We start from the raw sequence: 27,615 nt of genomic DNA on the forward strand, positions 1-27,615 counted from the left end.
ATAGTCCAGTCATTGGATGTAGGTGTTGACTCTTTGGGCTCGCTAGACTAGTTTACCAGTGTATAGGTAGTAACAGAAGTCAGACCTAGCCTAAGGTTCTAAAGGGCGAGTCTCGACTCGCCCTCTGCAACCATGCTGGATACATAAGTGGAGACCCTCCAATGATCCTCAATAACCATGGTAAGTATGAGACGGCTCTCACAAGTCCTACACTACTGTACACACCCTCCAATATCCACACAAACAACCCATTCTTTAAAAGAGGTAGAATCTACTACGGCACAATTCAAAGACATAGCATCGTGGGTATTATTCAAACGCCTCGCGACGTACACAAAAAGGGTAAAAAAAAGAGAGAGAGAAACACAAGATGCTGAGACACAGCTTAGGACGCCCCAGAGTCTATCCGGGGCCGTATCAAAAAAAGGGGGAGAACTCTACTTCCAGCACAAAAAGGCCAGTTCAAGTCCACCCCCCATGTGTATGTAGGTAGAGAGATGAGAGACCCAATTAACCACCGCATTAGCGCCAAAGAAGAAACAAAAAGGGCCTATACAGAACGACGCAAATCACGGGGCGAGTTGGAGAAGAGGTCTCGTCAGACCACAATCCAGGTGGTTGCAAGAATGCACGAGTAAAGCGACTAAACGAGGTAGATGCAAAATTCACATGCTCCCAGGTAAAAAAAAAAACAGTATTTGTCCCAAAAAAGCAGTAGCCAAAAGAATTCAAATCCAATGGAGAGACGATGGTCTCTAATCTGGGTGCCATCCACATGTCATTCACTAGTGGAAGTGTTTCAAGGAGGACCAGATATCAAACACCCTTAATAGGTCTCTCCAAGGTCACTTTGCTTCCGTTCAAGCGGTGGAGGCATGGCTCCCGGCCCGATACTCGTCTTAAAGCTGCGGGGCGTGGGAATAGCCGACATGCCGCTGGTAGTACGTTTCTTAATACCAGAAGTCGTGGCCGAGACGGAGGGTCGCCGCATATCCTTTGGAATACGGGACACGGTCGGGGTGGAAATGTCGTGGTCCTCATCAATATTGGACATGCTTCCCACGGACGGTGTCTGTCCATTGTGGTTGCTCAGAGAGGACCGGGGTCGGCGACTCTCCGTCGTGGGGTTGGTTGAGTAGTGGCCGAGGGGCGTCTTGGCACCAGGGCGGCTCTGCCGACTTTCGGGGCGACCAATCGGCACTCCGGAATGTACACTTTGGCTGAACGAGCTCCGACTGGAGTAGCTCGTTCTGCTGCTCGGTCGACTGTCACCGGTACGAGCACCGACTGACTGGCGGCCTTGAGGGATATATGAAGGGGCGCTCTCGCTATCCCGAACGGATGAACCATAGCTACTGCCACTCATTCGCTTGCGACTCCGCACAGTGATGGTCGATGCCACGGGACTATCCCCCATCACTGAACCTTGACGGGAGCGGGGAGATCCCCGAGAAGAGGTCTCTGAGGGTGCTGGAAGACGGGACCGGGCAGACTGGACGCGTTCCTCCAATTTCTGCATCTTGCCAATGAGTCCTCGGATCTGGTACAGTGAGCCAGATTTAGGAAGACCCGAAGGCCGGGAGGTGGTCGACCTGGACAGGCTGTTGCGGGAAGAGTAGGACATGGAGGGGGTAGAGCGACCACCATTACTGTAGCCGCTGTTACTGTAAGCGAGAGATGAGGCGCGCGAGTGAGGAGTAGGCCGAGCCGGCTGGGTTCTGGCATTGTGCAGAGTCCGCGAGTTGACCGGTTCCGCGCCAGTCGCCCGGGTTCGAGGGAATGTCGGGGTAGCGTTGATGGACTTGCGGAAGTTGGTAGAGGCCTCGGAGATGGGCGGTGAGGGAGGAGTTGCGGTTGAAGAGGCCAAGGTCGACTTGGGTGGAGGAGTCGAAAACACCGGAGATGAAGTACCCGGTCCAGGAGACCGATCGAAAATCTCTAGGGTCTGTGGAGTGGATGGGCTGCGGTACAAGGGTGTCGGCTTGCGACGACGGAACCCATGGCCCTCGGTGTGTCGTAGCTTCTCCTGGACGATCTCGGCTTCGACCTTGAGATCAGACAGCTCGTCTCTTAGGCGCTGGTTGTCAATCCGCAAGCCTTCGCGCTCTAGTTCGCCAGTCCTGATCTCCTCTTCCAGCAAAACTCCACGCTCGATAGCGACGTTGTACTTGGACTCCAAGTCCTCCAGGGACGAGGTCGTGTTCCGGGCCTGTCGCTCATAATCGTCGTTGGCAACTTCAATATCACGCAGCTTCAGTTGCAAAGTACGATTGGCATCACGCAGGGAGGTGATTTCCTTCTGCAGAGTGTTTTGCGCATTGTTCGCCTCGGTCTTTGACTGCTTGTATTTGGTCTACATACCACCGCGATCAGTCACTGCGCATCGCCAGGTCTGAACCAAGAACGCAATGGTGAATCACTCACCTTCCACTCCTCTACCTCATAGCGCAGGTTGTCAACTTTCTCCCTCAGCTGTCGCTCACGCTTCTCCTTATCCTCCATCTCCTTTTCCATCTCTGCCTCCAGCTCGGTGCTGGAGAGCTGAAAGTCGTGCAGCTCCTCCTGAATGGACTCATATTGAGCTTTGTAGTACTCAATAGTGTACTCCTCTGGGCGCTTCCCATCCTTCCCCTTAGAGGGTGAATCATCGGCGGCTGGCATCTTCCTCCCGCGTTGGGCACCGGGCGGGCCGCAAAGCAAATGCGTGCGGGACCACCGGCGAGAAAAATGAGTCTATCACCAGGATGAATCTGGCGTTGGAGGCACCACACTTCCAATCACCCGGTTCGATCAAACTCACGGGTTCATGGGGTGGTGGTGGCTGGCGCAAATCAAGCCCCGTGCAGTGTTGATAAGAACCCCTCGGCGAGGCGGTGACGCAGGCGATCGGGGGTTGTTGACGATGTTTGGTGATGCACCCTCCACCGAGAGAGCAGTAAGGACCAGGGTCGCAACCGAAAAGCAGAGCGACAGCCGGACTTACCTTTCCTTTGTTTAAAAGGAAGGCGAAAGGGCGGGGGCGCGCAAGACTCTCCGGTGGAAGGTGTGGTTTGTTGTCGCAAAGCGGGATTGATTAGATCGGCTGAGGGAGAGTGTTGATGTTGCGGTCGTCAGGGGGGCCAGCATGAAAGCTATACCTAATTAGGCCTAGTTGGCCATCCTTCACCGCCATGAATGTGATGGGTTTCCTCCTGGCAGATTTTGTTTTTCCCCTCCTCACCGCCCTCGGCCCCACTCTAGTTGCCTTGTCGCCTTGTCGCCTGACTGCCTGGGGCGATGGATCCGCTAGACCCCGAACTGCAAGGCAATAACCAGCCGCCCGATCTGGGTTATTATTCCTCGGAGTTGGAGCTGTCCCCGGGGTCCTGGGGTATCGCTCCTCGTGAACAGTGCTGGCCAGCATCTCCTCCGGTAAGTTGATTCTCTCTCTCTCAGTCTATCCTAGCTCCCCCCCCTTCCCCCACCACACACAATACTCGAGTACTCTCCGGCATGTCTCTCTTTCGCCACCATCGGGGGCTCCCTATGCCCACGCACAGCAGCCCTTGGATCGATGGCTGATCGTCGAGATTGCTTCCACGCACTTGTTTACACTCCTCCGGGTCCCACCCAAATCTCCACGCAGTACACAGATAATGAGGTGTGCGCGATGATGAAGTGACTTTTCTACTCACGCTGGTTTTGACAGCTTGACATTGATTACCTTGAGGGACCGTCGCCCAACGACCTTCCTCGAGACGACATGGCGGACCCCTCTGATCTGAACCTGGACGCCCCCAGCGACCTCCAGGACATTCCTGACCTGGCCATGCAATTGCTTCCCCCACCCGAGGCAACGTACCCTGACAAGTTAGTCCTATCAATTTTGAACCCATGCTTCCTGATTCCCCGTGCTAACCGTCTTCTATCTAGAGCCTCCCTGCTCGCTGCCGTCCAGAGTCATGGCAAAGCCCACGGCTACAACGTGGTGGTTAAATCCTCGAGTACCCCGACAGAGAAGAAGCCAGGCCGAACTGCAAAGGTGTGGCTGCGTTGCGATCGTGGTGGTCACTATCGGCCTCGCAATGGACTCACCGAGGAGACTCGGAAGCGCCGCCGAACTTCGCGCCTGATGGACTGCCCATTCATGCTCGTCGCAGCTGGTTCCCCCGGAATCTGGAGCTTGACCGTCTTGAATCCAACCCACAACCATGGACCTATTGTGGACAAACCCCGACAGCCGCCTCATCACAAGGTGCGCAAAGGTCAAGTGGCTGCCACTCCCTACGATTGGCCCCACGATTGCACCTTTACTCCCTACACGACTGCTCTGGTCATCATTGATATGCAAAAGGACTGTAAGTACTTGATATCTCGGGGAATTTCTGTTCAACAAACATAGGTCATGCATCTAACCATGTTACTAGTTTGCGCTCCGGGCGGATACATGCATTATCAGGGTTATGATATCTCTGCAGCCCAAGCTCTGATTCCTCAGCTGCAGCACCTACTGCAAGCTTTCCGCTCTGCCGGATTTCCAGTGTATCATACTCGTGAGGGTAAGTCTGCTTCTCAGCCTTACGGGGCATGTTCATCTTGTCTTTTAAACTTTCTCATTAACATCTTTTGCAGGCCACCGACCAGATTTGTCTACTCTCTCCAGTCGCGAGGCTTATCGTTCTCGTAACAACGCTACTGGTCTCGGAATTGGCTCCCCAGGCCCTATGGGCCGTCTGCTGATCCGTGGCGAGATGGGTCATGATATTGTTGATGAGCTGTACCCTATTCAGGGTGAGCCAATTATCGACAAGCCCGGACGCGGCGCTTTCGCACACACCGACTTTGAGCTCCTTTTGCGCAACAAAAATATCAAGAACCTCGTCATTGCCGGTGTCACAACCGACGTCTGCGTCTCAACCACCATGCGTGAGGCTAATGATCGTGGATTCGATTGTGTGGTCTTGGACGATGGTACTGCGGCTGCTGAGCCTGGTCTTCACACTGCCACTATGGAGTCCGTTAAGATGGAAGGTGGCATCTTCGGCGCCGTCGCCAAGCTTGACGACGTGGTGCAGGCTGTCGATAATTTCAAGGTTGCTACCATGAAGAAGCAGCCCCCTCAGATGGCAGGTTAAGTCTTCACGTTGACCCATTCACCGTCACCTTTCTTTAGCGGGATTTGACTAGGAATTGCTGGGAACTGGGAGAAAAATGGCTGGCGTTCACTTTTTCAAGGCGAGGGCGTTTCGATTCTTCATTCTTATGGTTCTTTGCCCGGACGGTACAGTATACGCCCTGGACAGCGCGTCGAATGTTACCTCCGTTTCGGGTCTTTGCTTTCTAGGTGACATTTCTTTTTTCTCTCAATTGTCGGATTTTAGCGAGGCTCAGGTTTTCGGTCACAATCATGTTTCTTTCAACCATATTTCTCTTTTGTGTTTCTGAGGGTTCAAAAGCGATCTTTACCTAGATCTGCAATATGTTTACGATTCAATTCTAGTTTTATTTTCTGGGTATCATACATAATTGCAGGCTTATTTTTCGACCCTGACGGAGTCCCATGTAGATAAGATATGCCTGGATTTGTCTTGAATAGTAGCCGCGGCTCCCCAATCTTCTAGTAGAATAATGCACACGCCGTAAACGCCACGCTGATAAAGCCCCGTGTACCAAAATGGAAATTAAATGCTCTCAAAGCCACTTCTTCCCCGCGGCATTGACTCTCGTCCTGAAAACAGGACTCCGGATCTCCATTCCCTGCTTGTAGAATGGACTCATCGCCGTCTTGACATAGCTTTCGTAGACCTCCGTCATGAATTGGCGCACGGCCTCCTCGGTTTGTGGAGAGGTTGGGTTCGCTGCAATGGAGCTTGTCGAACCGCGCGCTAGATTACCGGATGAGCCCAGCAAGGACGACGATCCGAGTCCACTGCTACTGCCGGAGTTGGGAAGTTGTGGGGGTTGATGGAGGAGCAGGAAGCGAGCGCCGCTCGGCGTTAGGAAGGCGGAGATGTAAGCTGCGGCGGGGGGATAGGTGTCGATGTGCTTGAGGTACCTGTTTCGAGCGTGTTAGCCGGGGTTTTTAACATAAAGCGCAGTCATGAAGACTGTATCGAGGTAGATTGGCGCCTGGGAGCTTTTCTCTGAAAGTGAAAAGAGAGACGTACATTCCACCATTCGTCCATTGAGCTTCCTCCACAATATCCAGGCTGGAATGGATGATGAACTGGTTCATGTACTGGGCTGTATCCGGAAAGCGGAACCGCGCAATGCCATCGCCGCCACTTTTTGATGTACCGAATGCGATATTGAAGATTGGTGTATCCGTTGGCGAGAGGATAGTGAAGTAGTATGACATTTTGGCGGGTTTGAGGCGTGGAGGTATGGAACGGGAGTTCGAGGGGGAATGTTGCCCGAGTGGGCGTGGCCGCTGTTTAGATGTCACGTGCTAAGATAAGGGACCGGGCATGTCGCGTGGAAGTAAATCGGAGCTTCAGCAATGGCTTTTTACGATGGTGCTTGTTGGTAGTAAATATGATTCCGATTCACTGGAGTTGTTGGAACAGCTGAAATATTACATAAGTACCTATGAGTCTCGCAGGTAAATACTCGATATGCTTTTTCCACTTTGAAAAATATTTCGAGAATCTGTACAAATATATCCTGAGCTATGCAACCGATGCAAGGCTCAAACAACCAATGGCGAACAGCGTACCTAACCTTAGGATTTCGAGGCAAAATCACCAACTACAAGCCATAGAGCATAAATAAAAATAGCCACTAGCTATATATTTCGCTTTAAATATTTTCTGTTATACCCAAGGATCCATCAACTCCCTGGTCTATGGATGGAGTGCAATTCACCCCGCAAAAAGACCGGGTCACATGACTTACTGATAACCAGCCTTTGCTTTATCGCGCTATCGCGACTTTTTGACGTGGAACGTCACTCACTCCCGGCTGCGGTCCTCTCAACCTTACTTAACTTGACCTTTTTCTCCTCCCTTTGCAAGTGCAGTCTGCTGTATCCAGCTGACTTGACCGACCCGCCGAAAATGGCGCCTCAATTTTCATCCGGGCTCAACATGCCGAACAAGAACCCTTCGGGACCAAAGCCGGGCAACGCTTTCGGACAGAAGCGCAAGAAGAACATTTTCGACGATGACTCTGGAGACGAAGGCCAACAAAACGATGGCGCAGTTGAGGTATCTACTATTGGTGGACTAGCTGCGTCTGCGCCGAAACCGAAGCTCTCAACGAATGCTGGACCACCTCCCAAGCGCAAGATGCAATTGGGAGTTGGCGGCAAGCCTGGCGCAAAACCGCTGAATAAAAACTCGATCTTCGCCAACGATGAAGATGAAGACGAAGAGAAGGAGAAAGAGCGACAAGGAGAAGTGCGCTTCGGACTAAACCAGACACAATCGAAGAAGCCAACGGGCCCGGGACAGGACTTTAAGAACTTGTCCGCACTACATAGCAGCAAGAAGCATGCCAAAGAAGCCGAGGAAGTCGATCCATCCATCTACTCCTACGATGCAGTATACGATAGTCTACACGCTAAGACCGACAAATCTACGACTGTTAACAAGAGCGAAGGACCCAAGTACATGACAAACCTATTGCGTAGCGCCGAGCTTCGGAAGCGTGATCAAACGCGGGCGCGCGATCGTCAACTGGCGAAAGAACGCGAGGCTGAGGGTGATGAGTTTGCGGATAAGGAGAGCTTCGTTACAGGTGCATACAAGGCGCAACAGGAGGAGATGCGGAGGATGGAAGAAGAGGAGGAACGTCGCGAGAAGGAGGAGGAAGAACGGCGCAAACAAAATGGTGGCGCTGGTATGGTCGGTTTCTATCGGGACGTGCTTTCGCGTGGCGAAGCCAAACACGAAGAAGCTGTCAAGGCTGCTGAAGAAGCCGCACGCCGAGTCAAGGCTGGCGATATCGACGAGGACACGACGAAAGAGTCCGAAGAAAAGACCGAGGCTCAGAAGGCGGAGGAGCTCAATGCTCGTGGTGCTCATATTGCCATCAACGACGAGGGTCAGGTAGTTGACAAGCGCCAGCTGTTGACTGCCGGGTTGAACGTGGCGCCGAAGCCAAAGACCGCCCCATCTGCCGCTCCAGCTGCGGCACCTCGACCTGGCGCTGGACGACCTGGTGCTGGCGCTGGTTACCAGACTGGCCGTGCCGCTCAACGAGCGCGCCAGACCGAGATGATCGCCCAACAGCTTGAAGAGCAGGCCCGGAGAGAAGAAGAGGCCGAGGCTGCAAGGCAGAAGGAAATCGAAGAGAAGACTCGCAGCCGCAAAACGGCGACCGACGTTTCCAGTGCGAAGGAGCGGTACTTGGCAAGAAAGCGGGAGCGGGAGGAGGCTGCTGCAAAGGAGAAAGCTGGGAAGTAGACAGGGAGAGATTGTGTTTGGACATAGCGTTGTATATTTGCATCTGGCGGTGCGGGAAAAGACTTGAGATTTATTGGGATGTATATTAAAGAGCGGCGTTTTGAAATGCTACTTGATCTGATTGTCTGTATACTAGCAATCGAGAAACGAGTGGAAGATGAGTATCTATTTGGAGAATTATACTGCGAAGAATGTGTAAATAAATAGCGAATCGGTATAGCTACAGCATCCAGAAAAGAAAATGTCAAACAAGTATAAACTGGAACTTGTATCTGCTTTCCATGAGCTCTTCAACATCATCACCATCTAATCTGCCCGTTTTGTATGAATGACATAATCACCCAATTGGGACGCCGACCGGGATGACTCATCCGGATAAAATACTTAACCCGGGACCGCATGGGGGCTCGCTAAGGCCGCCCCACTCAAGACACACTCCCAATTTTGCAACCCTACTACGTGCATCGAGAGTCTCGCTTCCTCCCCCTTCAACACCTCGCAACTCCCACTTCATCGCCAACAATCATCCAACATGGGTAAGGTTCACGGCTCTCTCGCCCGTGCCGGTAAGGTCAAGGCTGCCACTCCTAAGGCAAGTACTCCCTTTTGAACCTCCCAGCCACCCGACGAAGCCCACAGATGATCTCGCCCATCTGCTCGCCAGGACGACGTTTTTCCCATCCATCAGAACCTATCCTAACTGGATTTTTGAATACAGGTTGAGCCCCAGGAGAAGAAGAAGAACCCCAAGGGTCGCGCCTACAAGCGCATCCTGTACACCCGCCGCTTCGTGAACGTTACCATGACCGGTGGCAAGCGCAAGGTACATACCGACTGAAAAATTCCCATCCATCACCCACCACATCCACATTACACACTACGCAATTCGCCCAACTTCCCGCCACATCTCCATCCACAAATATACTCGAACACACACGATTACAGAAGGAACACGAGGCTGACACAAGGAAACCCACACAGATGAACCCCAACCCCGGCTCATAAATTATCACTCGTCGATAAAGAAAAACCCCGAGTCGTGACGGAGCGTCGAGTTTTCATCGATGTTTGAAACAACAATTATTCGCGAAGGCCCGGCACCCCGGTTTTACGGCTCACCATCGAACGAAAGTGCTTACCAGATAACGGCTGGCTACTTGTACGGATGATATCATGCTTCGCGTTCACTTGAATATTTTTTTCGGCAACCGGGTCGGTTTTGAAAGAGGCGGACGTTTTGGGAAATAGATGGTGGAAATCAATGGCCTGAGGATGAAAGGGTGTTTTCGTTTTGCTTTGGACTTGGGGCCGGCCAGTTTACGGGCTGAGTCGAGTCCTGGATGGTCGCTTTCAACTCGTACATAGGCTATTCCATGCATTGCATTTCCAATCCAGAAATGGAGTCTTGCTCGGTTGCCATTGTGTTTTCTTTTTAGGACTTGGATCTGTCGATGCTGTCACTGTGATATGGAACGGTTTGGGAGAACCATTTTCTTCCTGCCGACTATTCACAGGCCTGACTCGCGACTAGTTTGGATCCTTCATTCGTCCCACGTAGATGTGTATGCAGTCTGACTGCTGGTTTCATGATGCTCAAGTACACTCGACCTATGGTCTATATCAAGTTCTGGGTACGCACAACACTGTTTCAGTTCGATACGGAGCAGATATGGAGAACTAGTGGATCCCAGGCAGGACCTGGCCAAAGCTTTAGAAACTCTCGCCCAGCCACACAAGCAGTCATAGTCTATGCTGTCCTTGCACTCCACGATCTAGAGTATCAATGGCCTCAGAAACCAGGCAAATAGGGCCGTATAGTCCCCAAGGTCTACGAATCCCCCCATGAATTGGGGTATTGAGCTAGCTTTGTATACGTGAAAACACTCGTCAATACTTCTGCCCACTGTGAAATATCAGGGTAACTTTAAAGTCACCACGTCTATACAGGAGCACCTCGAGGCCAAGTCCTACGAGAGCAAGGCAGCACTATTTAGAAGCTAGATCCCACGAGTGAGGAGTAAAGAGGAAAGAAGTACACTGAGGTATCTACGGTAGTTTTCCATAATTTTGGAACATCCTGTCGGTTAAGAATTCTCCCTACCAAGATGATGGGCAACGGGTGCGAATCCAGTCCCACGAGGCTGTTGGAGCCTCATCAGGAGGGGCCCGGAGGCCCGGGCAACTAAAATCCGCCCTAAAACAGACCGAATTAGCGGATTACTCATTTACCAACAAGACCCCTGAATCCTGTCACGCATTTCTTCCTTGTTCAAAGTCTCAGAATCAGTTGTGCGGTCTATCTTTCAGCTTTCACCGACCATACCACTTTTCCCGCCGGTTCATCGGACACGATGTTCCGCCACAAGCCTGTTGGCCTGCCCAAAAACAAAGCAACTAAGCCAGACTTTGCCCCGACAGATTCACTCTCATCCTCGGGGTACTTTAACCGCAACGTACGGTGCCGTGCGGATGGTACCGGGTCCTGGATCTTCGACACGCCCGAGTATAACTCATGGCATGACGGTGACTTGCAGAATGTCCTTGTGATTGATGGCCCATCGGGCACAGGCAAATCTGTCCTAGCGGCGTCTATCATGGACAGGCTCCAAAAGACGGAGGGCGATGTTCCACTTCTTTTCTTCTTCTGCCCTCGGAGGGTTCATGCTCCTCAAGTCAAAAATTCTTGCAGAAAGAGCTTGTCTTTTACCCTTGTTCGACACTGGCTTGCTCAGGCGTTCAAACTCGTACCAGATCTGGAGGATAAAGTTCGTGATCTGGTGGAAAAAAGACAAAGGCTTTTGCCGGGTGAGGAGTGGAAGTGGAAACATTTGAACGATGTGGACCTCATGCAACTTTGGGGGCTGTTGATTGAGGCAATCGAAGCTATCCCCAAGCTTTACTGTGTGATTGACGGCATCGATGCCTTCCAAGATTCAGAAGATACGGAGTTCTTGAAAGAATTGCTCAGCTGGAAGGATCTACATTCTGGCAACGTTAAGCTATTGTTCACGAGCAATTCCGTTGCGCCTATTGAAAATGAGATCCGTTTGGACATGGACAACGAGCTTGTGCATCAAGACGTTTGCGCATTCTTGAGCAACGAGGTGGAGACCCTTGATGTGCCGGATGATACAAAGTCACAGATCCGAGATGCATTTAGTGGAAGGTCGTTCCTCTACACCCGTCTCGGGCTTTTTGTCATCCAGCAAGATAGCGATGTCATGGCTATTTCGCAATTCCTGGACGAGCTTCCACCAACGCTGTACGGACTGTACGATCTCATTCTGAAGCGATGCAGCACTGGCTCATATGTGCCCTCAGAGTATCGGCGAACGATTCTATCTCTGACCCTCTACCCTGCCCGTCAGCTTCGCCGTCTAGAAATATTTGCCGCTCTCGAAGTGGTGTATGGATCTGAAGCAAAGGACCAAAATGTGATCCAGTCAGCCTTCGGCCCACTGCTAGAGATCTTCGGTAATGGCACCATGACCATTCTTTGGGAGTCTTTCATTTCGTTCATACACGATGAGAGTCGAAGCTCTGAAAGCCTGGCCTTGATCCCTGTCATTTCATCAGATGATGCACACCAGGAACTGGTGGCCATCTCCATGAAGGTGTTGATGGGCAAGTTCCATGAAGACAAGAAGCTCGAGGATATCAACAAATTCGACAAGTGGAGCATTGCAAATGGATCCCAACCTTTCCTGGATTATGCAGCATCGAATTGGTTTCTCCATACCCGAGAGATTCGAATAGTCACAGGTGACACACGAGAACTACTCCTGAGGTGGTTTGGAGAGCGGAAAGAGTGTGTACATCGCTGGACCGAGGAAATGTGCGCTCCTAACTCGGAGGCCTTCGACTCTATCACGCCTATTCACATTGCAGCTTGGACAGGAGCTGTGAGCATGATCGAGCTTGCGGTGGAGGCAGGTTGTTCGTACAACGATACAATGAATGATGGAACTTTGCCACTGTCTATAGCGACCATGTATGGACACGAAGACGTAGTCACCCATCTCCTATCTCGAGGTGCGGACCCGAATTTGATCGACCGAGATGGTGACAATGCAATCGACGTAGCTGTTCGTCGGAATCATCTCAAAATAGTACAGATACTGATTCAAGCCGGCGCAAATGTCAACATGACCGAAGAAGAACAGAAAAGAACCCATCAAAAACGGAGAGACCGCTCATCAGGAGCATGCGATCAGTCCTACCCGCGACGAACGTCTGCTTTCTCAAAGGCTTTGGGGGCCCGAAACATGGAGATGATCCGCTATTTGATCCCATTGGCGAAGAACCCGCACGACTTCGCAAGCGGGATGGATACTGCTGCCACCGATGGGAATATCCCCATGCTAAAACTCCTCCTGACCTCGCCGTTGGCGAATGTGAACGGCAAATGGTCCAGGGACACCCCTTTATTCCGAGCCGGGCTTCCTCACCAATACGAAACGATGAAATTCCTTCTCGAAAACGGTGCGGATCCTAACATAGCGTCGAGAGGACTGCGCTCTCAAGGCTGCGTGATGGTTAGTTGGAGTCCGAATGATCCAGACTCTATTCCTCTGCATGCCGTGGCCGGGTTCTGCGTTGGTGGCCAGAGACATTGGCGCCGTATTGATGAAGAGCGCCTTGAAAATGCGCGCAAGTGCTGCCAACTACTGTTGGATGCGGGCAGTAATGTGAATGCTCAAGGGAACCGCCACCAGACTCCTCTTCACATCAGTGTATCCAGGAACCTTACCACAGTGACTGAGCTTCTTCTACAACACGGTGCAGACCCAAGTATCACGGATGAACGAGGAAACACTGTATTTGACTCACTTAGTGGAAACGATGAATCTCTTGCCACTATTGAGATCTTGGCCAAGTATGGACTTAAGTTGGACGAGCCTCGTGGCCCCAAGAGAGTTATCCCTCTGTTCTCAATGTTATTGCGCAAGAGGGGCTTTTGTGAGGAACTAGATCCATTGAAGCTGGCTCCATTTGTGAATAATTGGAACGTCACGGACGAGAATGGAAACAATATCTTGAACCTGATGATCAACTCGAATTTTGCTTCGGAACCTAAGTTCATCTCGAAGCTTGTGCAACTCGGGTGTGATCCCCGACGAAAGAACAAAGATGGTCTTGAGCCTTTGCACAGGCTCTGCCAATATTACTCTTTGAACGGAGCAGACAAAGCTGATGCAGTCGGTCAGATCCTCATCGATGCTGGCGGTGATATCGAAGCAAAAGATGCCAAGGGCTGCACGCCCTTCCACCATCTAGTGCAAACACTGAGAAATCGCTCCCATGAGGATCAAGTGCTCATACCAAGATTTGTCCGCACATTTGGTGTTAATGTTAATGCGGTTGATGAAGATGGAAACAGCGCACTGCATATGCTTTTCCAGGGAGAGCCTTCCGAAGTTGTGAAGGACCTAGTGTTCAACTTAGGTGCAGACGGCCGGGCGACAAATCAGGCGGGTGAGAACCTCATGCATGTCTTGATGAGAAGCAGTCTCGCTGAGAAGACTGCTATTCCTGTTGAATGGGTCCAGGGACTCGCGGAGTATGGGATTTCCAGCACTCATCAAGATCAGAATGGGAATACTCCACTCCATGTTTTATGCCAGACCCGACTGAGCCCCAAAGCCAAGGGGCAGCCTCAAGAAACCACCTGGCCTTCCGATGAGGCAGTCGATCTCCTAATTTCTCTTGATAATGGTCTAAGTCTTGAAATGGAGAACCACCAAGGTTTGCGTCCGATTCATTCTGCTGTCGCAAACAACAAGCTACTCGTGGCAAAACTCGTTTCAAAGGGTGCTTCCACGTCTACCACCATCAAAACTGGACAGAACATTCTTCACATTGCTGCCTCAGCTCGAGAGGGAGATGTAGTTGGGTTCATGTTGGAGCATTTCTGCAAGAACGAAAACATTGGTCTTTTCTTAAACCAGTCCGATGAGAATGGATGTACACCATTACATGCAGCTTGCAAGGTTGGATCTCACGAAAGCGTCCGCCTCCTCGTGGAAGCCGGAGCGAAGCTTGACAGTCTTGACAAAGCCGGCCGCACACCCTTGGATACATGCAAGGAGTTGCTCGACGAAGTGGTGAAGAACAGTGGAGAGTCCTTGGACAGAGGCCTTTCATTTCACTATTATCCCTACCAGGATGGTGAGTTTGGCTCTGAGTCTAATCCTCAAACAAATGATGGAGGACAGATGATGGAAATTATCTACTTCCTCGGACAGGCCATGGGTGAATCGCCAAACCTGAAAGGGGACTATATGCCTGACACCAATGCTAAGGTCTACGCCCGCTCTTGCTATACACCAGCTATCAGGAAAGGCGATTACGGCGTGTTCCAGAAATGTATTGAGCAAGGAACAACATTTACTCCAACGAATAATAAAGGGATACTTGATCCTCTCACTATCGTTGTGGATGGTGGCTATGTCTTCCTGTTTGACTTGATCGCTCAGTCATTCCCAGGCAACACATCTTTCGTGGGAACCGAGGTTGTGGCACCGTATTTCATGACAACTGTCGCCAGAACACAGCCAAATATGCCAATTTTGCGACTCCTTGTGGAAAAGTTTGGAGCCGACGTAAACATGCGAAAGAGCGGTAGCACTACCATCTGGAACGGTAAGCACGGCGCCTGTGAATATGGCGCCTTGCATATCTTTGCTCGAGGCTATATCTGGTGGCACAAAGAAGCACTCAAGTACCTGCTGGCAAAGGGAGCTGATCCAGACCTGAAAGATGGCAGGGGGAGAACACCTCTGCAATTGACCGTGAAAAGTGCATATCATGGTGCATACATGAGCAAAGATATCATGAGGATATTGCTGGATAATGGCGCCAACCCCAATCTCACAGACGAGCATGGAATTTCGCCATTGGACGAGAAGATCAAGGACCCTGAGGTAACTGAACTTCTTGTTCGCTACGGAGGCAAACCAAACCGTCCCGATCGCTCGTCCACCCTTTGCAAGGCCGTCACAGACCGGGATCTTCAAGGTGTTCGGGATATCTTGGAGTGGGGACAGGATCCTAACGTACTCCCACCCGAGGAGCCTAAAAAATCGGATTCATCGAATCAAGCAGGCGGATCGAGCAAAAGACGACGAGTAAATCTTTTTGGTATGGGCAGAATCCACCAAGATCGCCCCCAGGGATATCCGCTCGAGCTCGCCGTAACAGGCATCTTCGACGAAAACCGCGCTCGCGAGGCCTTACCTATCGTTAGACTTCTGCTAGAACACGGTGCCGACCCTTTCAAGCAAAGTAAACGCAACGAGCAAACAACGATTCTGCATCAACTCCTTCAAGAATCGGAAAGCTCGGAAATATGTGAGGCAGTTCTCGACCAGGCTGGCTTAGACCTCGAGACTCGCGATTCATTTGGAAATACGTTATTTCTCGCAGCTTGCAAGAACTATGAAGAGAGATGGAGGCGTCTTAATGACGAGCCGAGGATTATGCGATGCGTGACTCTTCAGCGAAGGGGTGCTGATATCCGTGCCACGAATGACAAGGGAGAAAATGCGCTGCATGTCTTTGCATCCCTTCCGGGCAAATATAAAGATGAAGAGGAGAGAAAATCGGCAATGTCTGCGTTGATTTGCAGGTGTCCTGAATTAGTCCATCAGCGGAACAAAGATGGCTTCACGGCTTTCCAGACTACTTGGAAAAGCAATGCTTTGGACTGGACTTGGCAGATTCTTCTTGATGGAGGCGCTGATTTTATGGCGCCGGATCCAGATGGGAACACCGTGCTTCATGCCACCTTAAAACTGTCTCAGAACAGGAAGAAATGGTTCAAGCACTTCCTGGACTCAGGTATGGATTTGAATTCTCAGAATAAAGAAGGCGAGACATCACTATTCGCTTGGGCAAGACACCCACAGTCTCTGGTGGAAGACACGGATCAGTTGGAATTGACAGGCCAGGAGGAAGCGAAAGGACCGTTTCCCAGAACTATCTATTTCCTGAAACAGGCGGGCTTTGACTTCCACGTTGTCAATGTCCATCGGCAAAACCTACTGCATGTTATTGCCCAGGCTGCTGTTCCGAAGGGGAGATATAGGGAGACAGCCCTGGGAGCAAGGCTCATATATTTCAAGGAGTTTGTTGAATACGGGTTGGATCCTTTGGCTCAAGATAAGAAGGGATGGTCTGCGTTGGTAGGTTAACTTCAAGAGCTCAATTGTCGTTAGAGGTGCTAATATCTTCACAGGACTATGCTGTCTCGAATGGCAATGACGCTTTCTCCGAATGGTATGGAAATCGCTAGAAATGAGTGGTTAAGCGGCAAGACTACGGATATTCTTCAATAGACCGATTGTTTCTTTTGTCTGAGATCTCATAATTCGCATGTCAACCCACCTTTTTGCACCTCAAAGGCCTGGTACACAAGGGTGTTTCCAAACGCTTTTCTACCTGCCTGCCTGGCTTGAGTGTATTTTTACTAAGAAAGGCTCAAATAATTTTGTAAATGACCGTGAGATTTGGTTTTCAAGTATCTAATATCTATGTTTCTTTCTCTGTTCGTTGAACCCTTGCATAATTTTCTAAGTAATATACTTAATGTCCGCTACCGGTGGCTGTATCCCAATAATCCATTCGACTTGAGATCAAGACAACTATGAGACATTACTCGAGTATTTTCCTAAATGGAGGATACAGTTCATAAATTAATAGAGACTCTACTGTAGAGGCCGATCCTGGGAGCTCGAGAAATCGGGTCCCGCCTGCCGAAGTATGGCCGATCTCACAAGATTTAATGATCGATGAGTGATCGGATAGTTTTTCTCATCGTTCCATGTTGAACAAAGGTCATGACATAAATGGCCACCTGGCCTTAGCTTTAAACCAAGATTACAAGATCCAACTCGCGGTCGGGAGCCCCGGGATTGACGTTGACCGGTAGTTCGCGGGGGCAATGACCTCACTTTTATGGTATCCACGGGTCGGCACAGTTCAGTTAAGCAAATTAAGATTAACGGGGATAAACACGCCCAAATTACTAAATAGTGGACCACCAGTCATGATCGACAATCTCAGGATTGTTCTTTTATGCTTGTACCAATTACTTTTGATCATTTTGGGTGCAAACAAAGTCTTTACGTCACTAAATGAATCCTTTGGGAATTAATGGTGTTCTCACGCGACGAACGTCCTTTGTTTCCTAACCTGATAGCTCTACCCCATACTTTTTCTGGAGCTCCAGCCCATGAGTCTTTCTTACAGCCATCATTGGTATTTTTGGCTTCATTCGTTTTGTTGGAAGTATGTTGACAGTACTAAAAATTACTGATGGCGTTTACTCGAGCCATTGAGATCTATTGAGAGGGCGAATTGGGGCATTGACAACCTTATCAATCCAGCTGCAGAATACTGCTCGCAATTGAATATGCAATAGATCAGAGCCATCAAAAATTCTAACATAGTAAAGAGCTTGAAAGGCAATACAGAGAGATCACCTGGTCCCAGTCCCCACCTCGTCTCCCCACATGGGATGCCTCCCTGCATCATTGACTTGACTCTCCATGACTCTCGGTCTTGGGAGCGATGCGATCATCTTTCCCTATTTGTTACAATCCACTTTCAGCCTTGGAATCAGATCAGAAGCAAGACTTAGCTCGATATGTGATTGGTGGTGTTGATGTCTCCAAGAACAAACAGCCTATTGATGACCTTCCCCTCACAGCACTGCCAATGCCAGCCCATGATGCAATGACAGAATAGGGACGGTTTGCTCTTTTAATTGTCGCGAAGTCTGTTCTATCCCCGCAATAATTTTACATTCTACAACAACTGAGCTCAATGACTGTATGATAACTTCAATTTTAACCGTTACGAACACACCCGACTGATTTTACCACGACTGTCAATTACGACAACTTTATTGTCTATTATTTATTCCTTTTATTATCAACGCTAAACATCCATCATGTCTGCCAACGAATTGAGAACCGAGGCTGAGCAGCAAGGCCAGAGTCTGGGCGCTAGGCTCACCAAGAAACTCAGCAAGAGACTCTCGATCAGTGGCTCCAAAGAGGGAGCAAAAGAAGGCGCCACCGCAAGCTCAAGCAAAGAGACTGCCGGCGAAACTGGAATTGGCCAGCAGGCCCTTAACAAGGGCCAAGAAATCAAAGATCAAGCAATGAAAGGAGACTTCAGCGGTGCCAAGGATATCGCCACCAAAGGAGAAAACACCAAGAATTCCATCAGCGAAGGGGATATGAAAGGAGCCGTAGCCGGAATTGGCTTGACAGGTAGTAATGTCAACAAGAAAAATGCAGAGAATGTCAGCACACGACTTGGAGGGTACAGACCGAGTATCAGCCGTGGACCTCTTGAGTTCAACGACGATATCAAAAAAGGTCCCATCACGACGGGCATCCAAAGAGATACGGGCCAGGCAGGTCTTGGCGGAGTTGGAAGCGGTAGCAAAGATGGAGGGTTGGACACCAGCAAGAAAGAACTCGGCCAAACCCAGATGGGTGACTCTCAGATTCGACAAGGAACCAGTCAAACTCAACAAGCGCTTAATCAAGCTCCGTTAGCTCCGTCAGCTCCGTCCGCCATTGGGACCGGCCAGAGCCAGCCGGGCCTGAGCAAAGATCAACCGTCACTCAGCAAGAACGAAAAAGGTCTCAGTCCAACTCAAAAGGGTCTTAGTCAAGGCCAGCAAGGCATGGGACAAGGTCTCTCCAGTACTGGCAAGGCCGCTGGCGCAACCATTGGTGGTGATGAAATGATGCAGCAAGAGCTTCGTGATCAACTAGCCATCGGCGATGATGTCTTTGGTGGAGCAGATACCAGCAAAGCAGCCTCAAAGCCAGCAACACAACCATCTTCTAAGCAAGCAAGCAAAGCTGGCTTCGGCGCCTTCGGAGGCGGTGCTCTTGGTAACATCTTCCGCCGTGCATCTGGTCAAGGCAAATCGGCCATGAGCAACATCGGCAAAGAGAAGACCGTACAGACAAATTCGCAAACCTCTAAGACTTCTAAGTCCACTGAGAAACACGGTATTAGCCGAGGTACCATTGCTGGCGCCGGTGCCGGTGCCGGTGCCGGTGCTGGTGCAGCTCTTGGAGGATTGGGAATGAAGCGAGCCCTGGACCACGCCGGTATGGACCAGAAGAGTATGGGTCAGATTGGTATGGCCAACACTGGCATGGGCCAGAGCGCTATGGGTCAGGGTGGCATGAGCAAGGACGGTATACCCGCGACTGCCATGGGTCCCATGGATCCCAACGGAACAGCCAGCAAGGAATTTTCTCTTCATGGAGGTACCGTGCGAGGAGGCAATGCTATTATGAGCGGCTCTGGCGAGTCTCCCAAGACTACCAGCTCATCTGGCAAATCTGGTGCAGCTGCAGCGGCAGGTGGTGCTGCTGGCATGGCCGGTATGGCCGGAAAATCTGGCATGTCTGGTAAATCTGGAATGGCTGGGGCTCGAGGAATCGGCCTTAATGAAGACGTCAGCCAACAAGGCCTCAGCAAGGACACTCCCAGCCGGAGAATCTCGGGTGCTGCCAGTTCGACCACGACCAACACCAGTGGAGTGTCCACTCGAGCCGTCCGAGGTCTGAGTACTGGTACCCACAAGGTCACTGTTCTCCAGGACAAGGTTCAAGCCGTCTCTCAAAAGTGTAAGACCCAGTTGGGCGTGTCTTCTGACGAAATCAGCCAACGGAGTCCGACTGTCAACGCTTTCTTCGACGCTGTCGCAGCCGAACGTCTGCGCTGGATGCCTCGTGATGGTAGTAGACTCGATTGCAGTCTTCGATGGGCTTCCCGACTGGCATATGCAGTCGATGCTCTTCGTGAGTCGACAGGGCTTTTTACCCCTGGTGCCGATGCAGCAGCCCAACTGATCTGGGGATTCATGATCTTGTTATTGGAGTCTGATATGGACAATACCGACCTCTTCGAAAGCGTCTTTGGTCGATACGGCCGCGTTGCTGTTGGCATCTATCTGTTGATTCAGTATGAGTCTGCCTTTAAGACGTCGACTAATCTCCAGCCCGAAGCCGCCGCCGTATTTTCAGACCTGCTGGAAATGGTCTGCACTACTACAACAAGCTGTGTTGAAGGGTTCAAGGCCAAAGAGTCGACCCAGCTCATCGAACATAACGTGGATGCAGCCTTTGTAACCTACGCAAAGCGATACTCGAACCATTGGAACGCAATTGTCGAGTCCGCCACGTCAAAGCTCGTCAAGCAAAGCTCCCTGATCTACTCGAGTCCAGAGCTGGGCAGTCTCCGCCAGTTCCTCGGCGTGCAGGATCGTCCTCTTCAGTTTATTCTCGAGTCTCGCATGCATTCTCTTGCCGAAGGTTCCTTTGAGTGGTTCAACAGTGCTCTATACGATTTCTCAATTGGCAAGTCTCCAGTCATGCTGGTGACTGGTGGTGCAGGATCGGGAAAGAGTGCCCTCGCCCAGTGGACCGTTGAACGTCTGCAGGAATCAGCCGAACACGATAGCTGGAATGTTATTCCGTACACTATACGTGAGTATTAACCCTAAATTATTTTCGAAAGCATCATTCTGACTGAAATAGGCGCCGACATCCCCGTTGCAACTTTGACCCTCCGCATTCTGAAGGGTATCCTTCACCAGATGCTCGACCATTGTGTCAGCGACAAGAAAACCCAGGAAGCGATTCTCGTCCAGGTCGCCAAGGCGGCCCAAGGTGCCTTGGATGGGGCGAGTGACGTTGAAGTCGAAGAGTGCCTCTGGCGAGGCATTCGCACCGGCTTGGCTTCCAACATCCAGTACATGTTCGTGGTCGACGGACTCGATCAAATCAAGGGTGGAGATGCCGACGCAATTGGCGTTCTGGACAACTTCACCGAGATTCTAACGGAGCAGAACGCGGGATCCAAGATGATTGCCTTTACCAGACCTCTCAGTTCGCAGCCACACTCGACGAATATCGAGCAATTCATGATGCAAACCACTCAGACTCGAACTGATTTGGTTGCATTCGTCACCAAGATGCTCTCAAACTCGCACTTCGATACCACCAAGAGCGACCAACTGCAATCCGCCGTGGCTACTATCGTCAACCGCTCTCAGGGATCATTCAGCTGGGCCGAGATGGCTGTCGAGTATGCTAAGCAGCAGAGAACTTTGGTACAGGCCATTTCATCTATCCAAAGCTTGCCGCAGCCCATGAAAGAGTTGCTCGACTTCCACATGCAGAACCTTGATCTCAGCCAGCACGAGGCAGTGGCTATCATGTCATGGCTAGCTGCATCTGAGAGACCTTTACTCGTGGAAGAGATTGAGCAGCTTCTGCGCGTCAACTCCCAGGGACCGAGCTTCATGTCGCGCAAGAGCAACACTGAAAAGCAGTGGTCGAGCGCGCTTCGTCCTCTGGTAATGACGCGGGACGGTGTAGTTTCCTTTGCGCACACATGCATCCGTGATCATGTCATCGGCCAGGCTAGAGCCGCTAGCATCAAATCTCCACTCAATCTCAAGGAAGCTCATCAAGATCTTCTTATGAGGTGTCTTGGCTGGGTGCAACTGAGCGTCCGTGAAGAGACTGAGATATCGATGGACAAGCTGAGCATGGAAGAACGCAATCGCCTCTTTGACAAGTATGTCATCCTTGAGTATACTGCTCGCTACTGGCTCTCTCATCTCTTGTCGTCGCCTCTCGTGACCGATGAAGGCGAGTTCCAGTTCACAACAAGCTTCCAAAAGATGCTACCGGCGACTGTTCTCTTTGCTCGTCTCGAGCTGACCTGCAAGGAGTCTCAGTTCACTCGGTCGAGTGTTGTGGAGCTTTACCGTCTCGCAACAGACATTCGTCGTCTCGTCCTGGGCGAGAAGTCTATGGGACTTCTTGAGAGTTTACTTCTCAGTGCCCGTGTCTCGAAGCTGGCTCACGCTAGTCATGCTGATGAGCATTGCTACGAGGCATGGAGACTCAGCCAAGAGCTTTTGGGCCAGTCGGACCCCATCACTTTGACATGCGCGGAGATGATGACCCAATCTTTCAGCGAGCGAGGCACCATGACCGCCCAACAGGAGGATATCATGAAGTACCTCATCCTGACAGACTCTGAAATTACCGGAGTCGAGTTCAACCAGCGCCTGAAGTACCTTGGCATGATCGTTGGCATGTATAAATCTCGTGGCGATGACAATTCCGCTCTCCTCATTTCGAAGCAGTTCTACCAACAGATCCTTCAAAAATACGGCACCAACTCGAGACAATCCTCCGAGGCTGCCGACTTCCTGACTAGTCAGTTCTCGGCCACTGGCAGTGACGAGATGACTCGGGACATTGCGAGAACCAAGTACGACAATGTTGTTCGCACCATGGAAGTCACGGACGAACGTCGCATCAAGTACTCCTTGTACATGGCTCAGCTTTACGAGCAACAAGGACAGCATGCCCAGGCCTCGGCAGTTCTGTCGAGTCTCTGGGCAGGTCTCAATGCCCGCGATATCGATTCTGTTGATATGATGGACAAGAAGGCCAACGTGGCTCTCGTCTATTACCAATTCCTCCGTCGACAGGGCCGCAGTGATGAGGCTGAAGTTATCATGCGCGAGCTTGTGGCAGACCTGGAAGTCTCCGGCATTCAATCGCCAGAGATGATGCAACGAGTGCACCTCTTGCGCGCCGAAACTCGTGAGATGCAAATGTACAATCTGGACCGCTCTCTGTCCATCCTCATGTGGCGCTATTACAAACAGAATCATCAAGAATACACACCCGAAGCCAGAGGCCTGGCAATGTCGCTGGCCGAAGGCATGGCTAATTCCGTCTCTATCGAGGACTCTACTTTGATGTCTGGAAGCGACCGCAAGCTCATGGTCGAGCTCTTGGATTCGATCACCTCGTCGCCTAGCAACATTTCCGTCCCCACTTTGATTCTCTGCCACAATCTTTCGAGTATCTATCTGCGCGAGGAGGATTGGAACGAAGCAAGTGATTGCTCCAAGGCTGTTCTGCAGCATGTGTATCCCTCAGTCGAGCGGCCGGGTTCTCACAAGAAGTTGACCACCGAATTGGCGCCCCCCGTCGCTGACCTAGCTTTGATTCTCGCCTATTGTCACTTCCGAAAACTGCATCTTGAGCAGGCTACTACCGTCTATGAGAATGCATTTGGCTCACTGGTCGTCTCGGACAAGGTGCCCGTCGCTTCAGTTCTGGCTGTTGCCAAGGCCGTCGTGGAATTCTATGAAACGACCTTCCAGTTCACCAAGGCCCTCACTCTTCTCCACACAGTCAGCAACTTCTTGACCTCTCGACTGGGCGAGACTCACAAGCATACTATTGAAAATATGTATCTCGAAGCTGCACTGGCAGACCGTCTGGAGATGACCAATGAGGCCAAGAGCACTTACCAGCGCATCTATAAGAACACCCTTCGTGGAAACACTATTGCGCCGGAGGGTATTGAAGCTGCGCTTGCCTTGATCAGTCTCTACGAGAAGGAGATGCAGTGGAGCTCGGCTTTGGACATCTATCGACACTTGTGGCCTACTGTTGTCGTGCAAGATACCATGCATGCTTATGATCGTATGCAGACTGAGCGTCTGCTCGAGAAGACTTACATTGGCTACATGACCATTCTGACGACTCACATGAAGAGCTCCGACTTCTCTGAGAGATACAAGGTTTCATCTGACTATGTGACGACCTGCCGCAATGTATATGGTCCCACGCACCAGAAGACCCTCAGTGCAACTCTCCTCTTCGCTGAGTTGTGTGAGACACACGAGTCGTACACTGATCAGGCTATCACACTATACAAACAGCCTCTACAGACGAGCGAGTGGGTGCCAACCTCCCAGTCCTCCAAGGGTCTGGACCAGATGACCCAAGCCCTCCCGATTACTCTAAAGCACAAGCTGGCGCAGCTGTTTGTTCGTAAGCGTGACTCCACCAGTGAAGCTCGCTCACTGTACACCGAGGAATTCCAGCTCGGCAAGAAGACCCAAGGCTACTTCTCGACTACCACGCTATCCTGGCTTCGCGAGCTTGCCCTCGCCCATTCTCGACAGGGTACTCCAACTTCTGTCCAACAGGGCAACGCTCTCCTCCACACTTACGTCACCGATTGCCTGCATGCCGGCGGCGACTCTGACATGATGGCCAACTGGGCACGCAAGATCGCCGCCATCTATCTCGAGTGCGGCTTCATCGAAGGAGGAAACGCCGTGCTCGATGAGCTCCGCCAACGCGTAGTGTACGGCTCGGAGACTTCCGCAATGGCCCTCCATGACCGCCGCGACGCAGTCTTCGTATCTGCCTTTGAAGAAGCCTTCGGTCGTCGCGCTACCTCAGATCAAATCATGGACGAGATGGCCCGCGAAATGCAGACCCAGCAAGCCTTTGCAAAGAACCTATCTGGCCACGACTTCATTCCGACACTGATCTCTGGCGATCGTCTCGTTCGTCTGCAGACAGACCAGAACCGGACTCGGGCTGCGATGACTACACGCAATAAGTTATACGAGTACTTCTGCGCCACGCTGTCTGCGACTTCGATTGCGGATCGGGATGTCGTTAAGCAGTTCTACAAGGTCTGTCTGCGGGAGGTCCCTAACGAGAAGTATAACATGAACATTCTCAATACGACCACCAAAATGGTTCGCGACTTGTGCAATCAATCTCGTTTCCAGGATGCGAGCGATGCCGCCGGCGTGTTGCACTCATTCCTCCATCTCACAGATGGCCTGAACAGCTACGACAGTATCATCACCGCTACAAAGCTATGTCTCTATCTGAGCGGGCACCAAGCCACAAGGTGCGAGAACAAGGCTCTCCAAACCGAAATGTCCTCCAAGGCAAAGATGCTCCTCCAAGAACTCATGGCCGCATCCAAGGCCATCGGCATCGAAATCGTCGACCTCCCATTCCACGAGTTAAACGACATCATAACCCTGCTTGGCGAACACGAGATGTTCGACGATCTAGAAGGTATCCTTACTCAACTCTGGACCTCCCGCATCGTCCAGCGCACCTGGACACCCGACGTGGTCGTCTGGATCGGCCGTCGCCTCGTCGAAACGCGCTTCTGCCGCGGCTCCGTCGACTCGGCTATCCAGCTATGTCGCGATATCTGCTACAACCTCCGCCAAGTCTGGGGATCTTGTGATCCTGTCACTCTCGAAATGACGAAGCTCTTATCAGGACTCTTCACCGCGTCGAACGATCACAAATCTGCAGCCGCACTGCACGAAGGTGCCCTGCACGATTTGATGGGTGATTCCGAGGCGAAAAATCACGCCCGCGCTGCGGATACTGCGTCCCAGCACATGGAGCTGCTTCGCCGCGCACAGTCTCGCCTTGGAATGGGTAAGAGTGGCGAGATTTCTACCAGGTCTTCCGTCCATGCGGATCTCATGGCGCAGGTGACGGACCGCTTTGGTCTTCAGTCGGAGCAGATTGAGGGGGTGGGGGATGCGCATGGTGGGGAGAAGTTTGGAGTTTGGTCTAAACCTAGACGGTTTAGTATTGATGTTGAGGATCTGGATGATCAGGGCCAGGCGCATCAGAATCATTTGCGGGAGTCGAGTGGTGCTGGTTTGACTAATGGTAGTGGTGCACCAAGAAGAATCTCGGTGCAGGCACTTTAGCCATTTGGTCTGGTCTTCTGGCAGAAGGGGTGGATTAATTTGTCGTTCGTCACCCACCTTTTGGTCTTTTGGCGTTTGGAATTGTAAAAATGAGAGTATGTATGGGGAGAAATTGTAAAGTTGTATCTGCAGTCGAGCTCAGTCAATATCATTTGTTTATAAATGTCCTTTTAATATTGAGAGTGCCCTAAGTAATTTGTGGTGCGGCTAGTTAGTAAAATCTGTTGTGTGACTATCAATAATTTCTGAAAAAGGTGGTATATTATGTTATCGTCCCTCTCGTCCCTAGCGTGCCCAATGATTCGATACTCGGAGCGTCGATATGCTCTCACATCTTCTTTACCACTATCGTCGTCGTTTAAGGGAAAATCATACGGCTTCTATTACTTCCGAGCAGCGCATTCTTCTGGATAGTCTTTTGGATTATATGAAATGGTCGAATGGGCGGGATTACGAGGAGGCAGATGAGTTGTTCTCACAGGGACTCATCACAGAAAGGCATCTTGCGAAGCTGTGCGGGCCGAACGAAATCATGGTGACTACCGTGGATGGTCAACTACGTGCGTATCTTGTTGATAAAATCTCCATCGAGAAACAATTCTCGGTTCACTTGGAACTATGGTCTTGGGAGTTCGAGGGTGCATTTTACAAGGAAGAAACGACGACACGGCTCATCTGGCCAGAGTCTGCATCAACAGAAAAGCCTATCGCGATCTGCGACCTATCAATGTTTCCACTACGGTTTGCACCACCTGAAGTGGAAAAAAGATTGCGGGCTAGAGGGGAAAGGTTTTGGCAATGCCGGAAAGCTTGTTTTATTGCCTATAACCCTCCACACGCTGCCCTGGAAATGCGCACGGTAAGATGTGATCAATGTCGACCTTTGTTCTGAGTTCAAATAATGTCGGCTGACACCCTGAATGGCAGGCAACTCCCCGGTATATGGTCGATGTTAAAACATATCATCGAATGCATGAAAATGCTGAATCCTCGTTCCAGAAGGATGATCTGGGTCCCGAGGCAACCAGCAAAGATGACCCTCCGAGCGGCTCCTTTTTGATGCTGCTCCCTCATAAAATCTATGGATTCGGTTTTACAGACAAAAAGTGGAGTGAGTTATCTATTTTTACATGTTCATGATACATTACAGGAACTTATACGGTATATAATTTAGGAAGTCTTTTAGTTCAACACATCAGGAACATTGATTGGAATGAAGGTGCATTCGACAAAATAGTTATGCAAAATCACAAAAAGGAGCTTATCAAAGCCCTGGTTACGGTCCACGCCACATCCACGAAGTCCACCGACATTATTGAAGGAAAGGGCAATGCTCTCATTATCCTACTTCACGGTGGCCCAGGAACTGGGAAGACCCTGACAGCAGAATCAGTGGCGGAGCTCACGAGGAAGCCGCTCTACCGTGTAACCTGTGGGGATATCGGAACAAACGCGGACGAGGTTGAAAAATATCTCGAATCTGTTCTTCTCATTGGCACCATCTGGGGATGTGTCGTTTTACTTGACGAGGCCGATGTCTTCCTTGAGGAGCGTCGCGAGACGGATCTGCAACGCAATGCACTCGTCTCTGTTTTTCTGCGCGTTCTGGAATAA

General features: G+C 51.0%; 8 protein-coding genes across 8 annotated transcripts; 6 read left to right on the forward strand and 2 right to left on the reverse strand.

Annotated features, from left to right (window-relative positions):
- Positions 1-826: 826 nt before the first annotated feature.
- On the reverse strand, positions 827-2,661 carry nde1 (nuclear distribution protein NudE; the record flags this gene model as incomplete). The annotated part of the gene is made up of 2 exons (XM_056701707.1): positions 827-2,353; positions 2,425-2,661. The coding sequence occupies 2 exons, from the start codon at positions 2,659-2,661 to the stop codon at positions 827-829; spliced, it is 1,764 nt and encodes a 587-aa protein (XP_056553770.1).
- A 615-nt stretch (positions 2,662-3,276) lies between these two features.
- On the forward strand, positions 3,277-5,114 carry N7496_008789 (cysteine hydrolase family protein; the record flags this gene model as incomplete). The annotated part of the gene is made up of 4 exons (XM_056701708.1): positions 3,277-3,411; positions 3,689-4,337; positions 4,407-4,538; positions 4,612-5,114. 4 exons carry the CDS (start codon positions 3,277-3,279, stop codon positions 5,112-5,114), a joined length of 1,419 nt encoding a protein of 472 aa, XP_056553771.1.
- A 556-nt stretch (positions 5,115-5,670) lies between these two features.
- On the reverse strand, positions 5,671-6,337 carry N7496_008790 (TRAPP subunit TRS20; the record flags this gene model as incomplete). The annotated part of the gene is made up of 2 exons (XM_056701709.1): positions 5,671-6,034; positions 6,147-6,337. The coding sequence occupies 2 exons, from the start codon at positions 6,335-6,337 to the stop codon at positions 5,671-5,673; spliced, it is 555 nt and encodes a 184-aa protein (XP_056553772.1).
- A 697-nt stretch (positions 6,338-7,034) lies between these two features.
- N7496_008791 (splicing regulator NSRP1-like domain-containing protein) lies at positions 7,035-8,384 on the forward strand (the record flags this gene model as incomplete). The annotated part of the gene is made up of 1 exon (XM_056701710.1): positions 7,035-8,384. The coding sequence occupies one exon, from the start codon at positions 7,035-7,037 to the stop codon at positions 8,382-8,384; it is 1,350 nt and encodes a 449-aa protein (XP_056553773.1).
- A 532-nt stretch (positions 8,385-8,916) lies between these two features.
- On the forward strand, positions 8,917-9,222 carry N7496_008792 (40S ribosomal protein eS30; the record flags this gene model as incomplete). The annotated part of the gene is made up of 2 exons (XM_056701711.1): positions 8,917-8,976; positions 9,103-9,222. The coding sequence occupies 2 exons, from the start codon at positions 8,917-8,919 to the stop codon at positions 9,220-9,222; spliced, it is 180 nt and encodes a 59-aa protein (XP_056553774.1).
- Positions 9,223-10,735: 1,513 nt separating this feature from the next.
- On the forward strand, positions 10,736-16,576 carry N7496_008793 (Ankyrin repeat-containing protein; the record flags this gene model as incomplete). Its single annotated transcript, XM_056701712.1, has 1 exon — positions 10,736-16,576. The coding sequence occupies one exon, from the start codon at positions 10,736-10,738 to the stop codon at positions 16,574-16,576; it is 5,841 nt and encodes a 1,946-aa protein (XP_056553775.1).
- A 1,760-nt stretch (positions 16,577-18,336) lies between these two features.
- On the forward strand, positions 18,337-26,001 carry N7496_008794 (uncharacterized protein; the record flags this gene model as incomplete). Its single annotated transcript, XM_056701713.1, has 2 exons — positions 18,337-20,905; positions 20,957-26,001. The coding sequence occupies 2 exons, from the start codon at positions 18,337-18,339 to the stop codon at positions 25,999-26,001; spliced, it is 7,614 nt and encodes a 2,537-aa protein (XP_056553776.1).
- A 322-nt stretch (positions 26,002-26,323) lies between these two features.
- N7496_008795 (AAA family ATPase) lies at positions 26,324-27,615 on the forward strand (the record flags this gene model as incomplete). The annotated part of the gene is made up of 3 exons (XM_056701714.1): positions 26,324-26,860; positions 26,929-27,112; positions 27,176-27,615. The coding sequence occupies 3 exons, from the start codon at positions 26,324-26,326 to the stop codon at positions 27,613-27,615; spliced, it is 1,161 nt and encodes a 386-aa protein (XP_056553777.1).

This window comes from Penicillium cataractarum (genome assembly GCF_028827025.1).
Source record: "Penicillium cataractarum strain IBT 29864 chromosome Unknown utg000007l, whole genome shotgun sequence".
Classification (NCBI taxonomy): domain Eukaryota; kingdom Fungi; phylum Ascomycota; class Eurotiomycetes; order Eurotiales; family Aspergillaceae; genus Penicillium; species Penicillium cataractarum.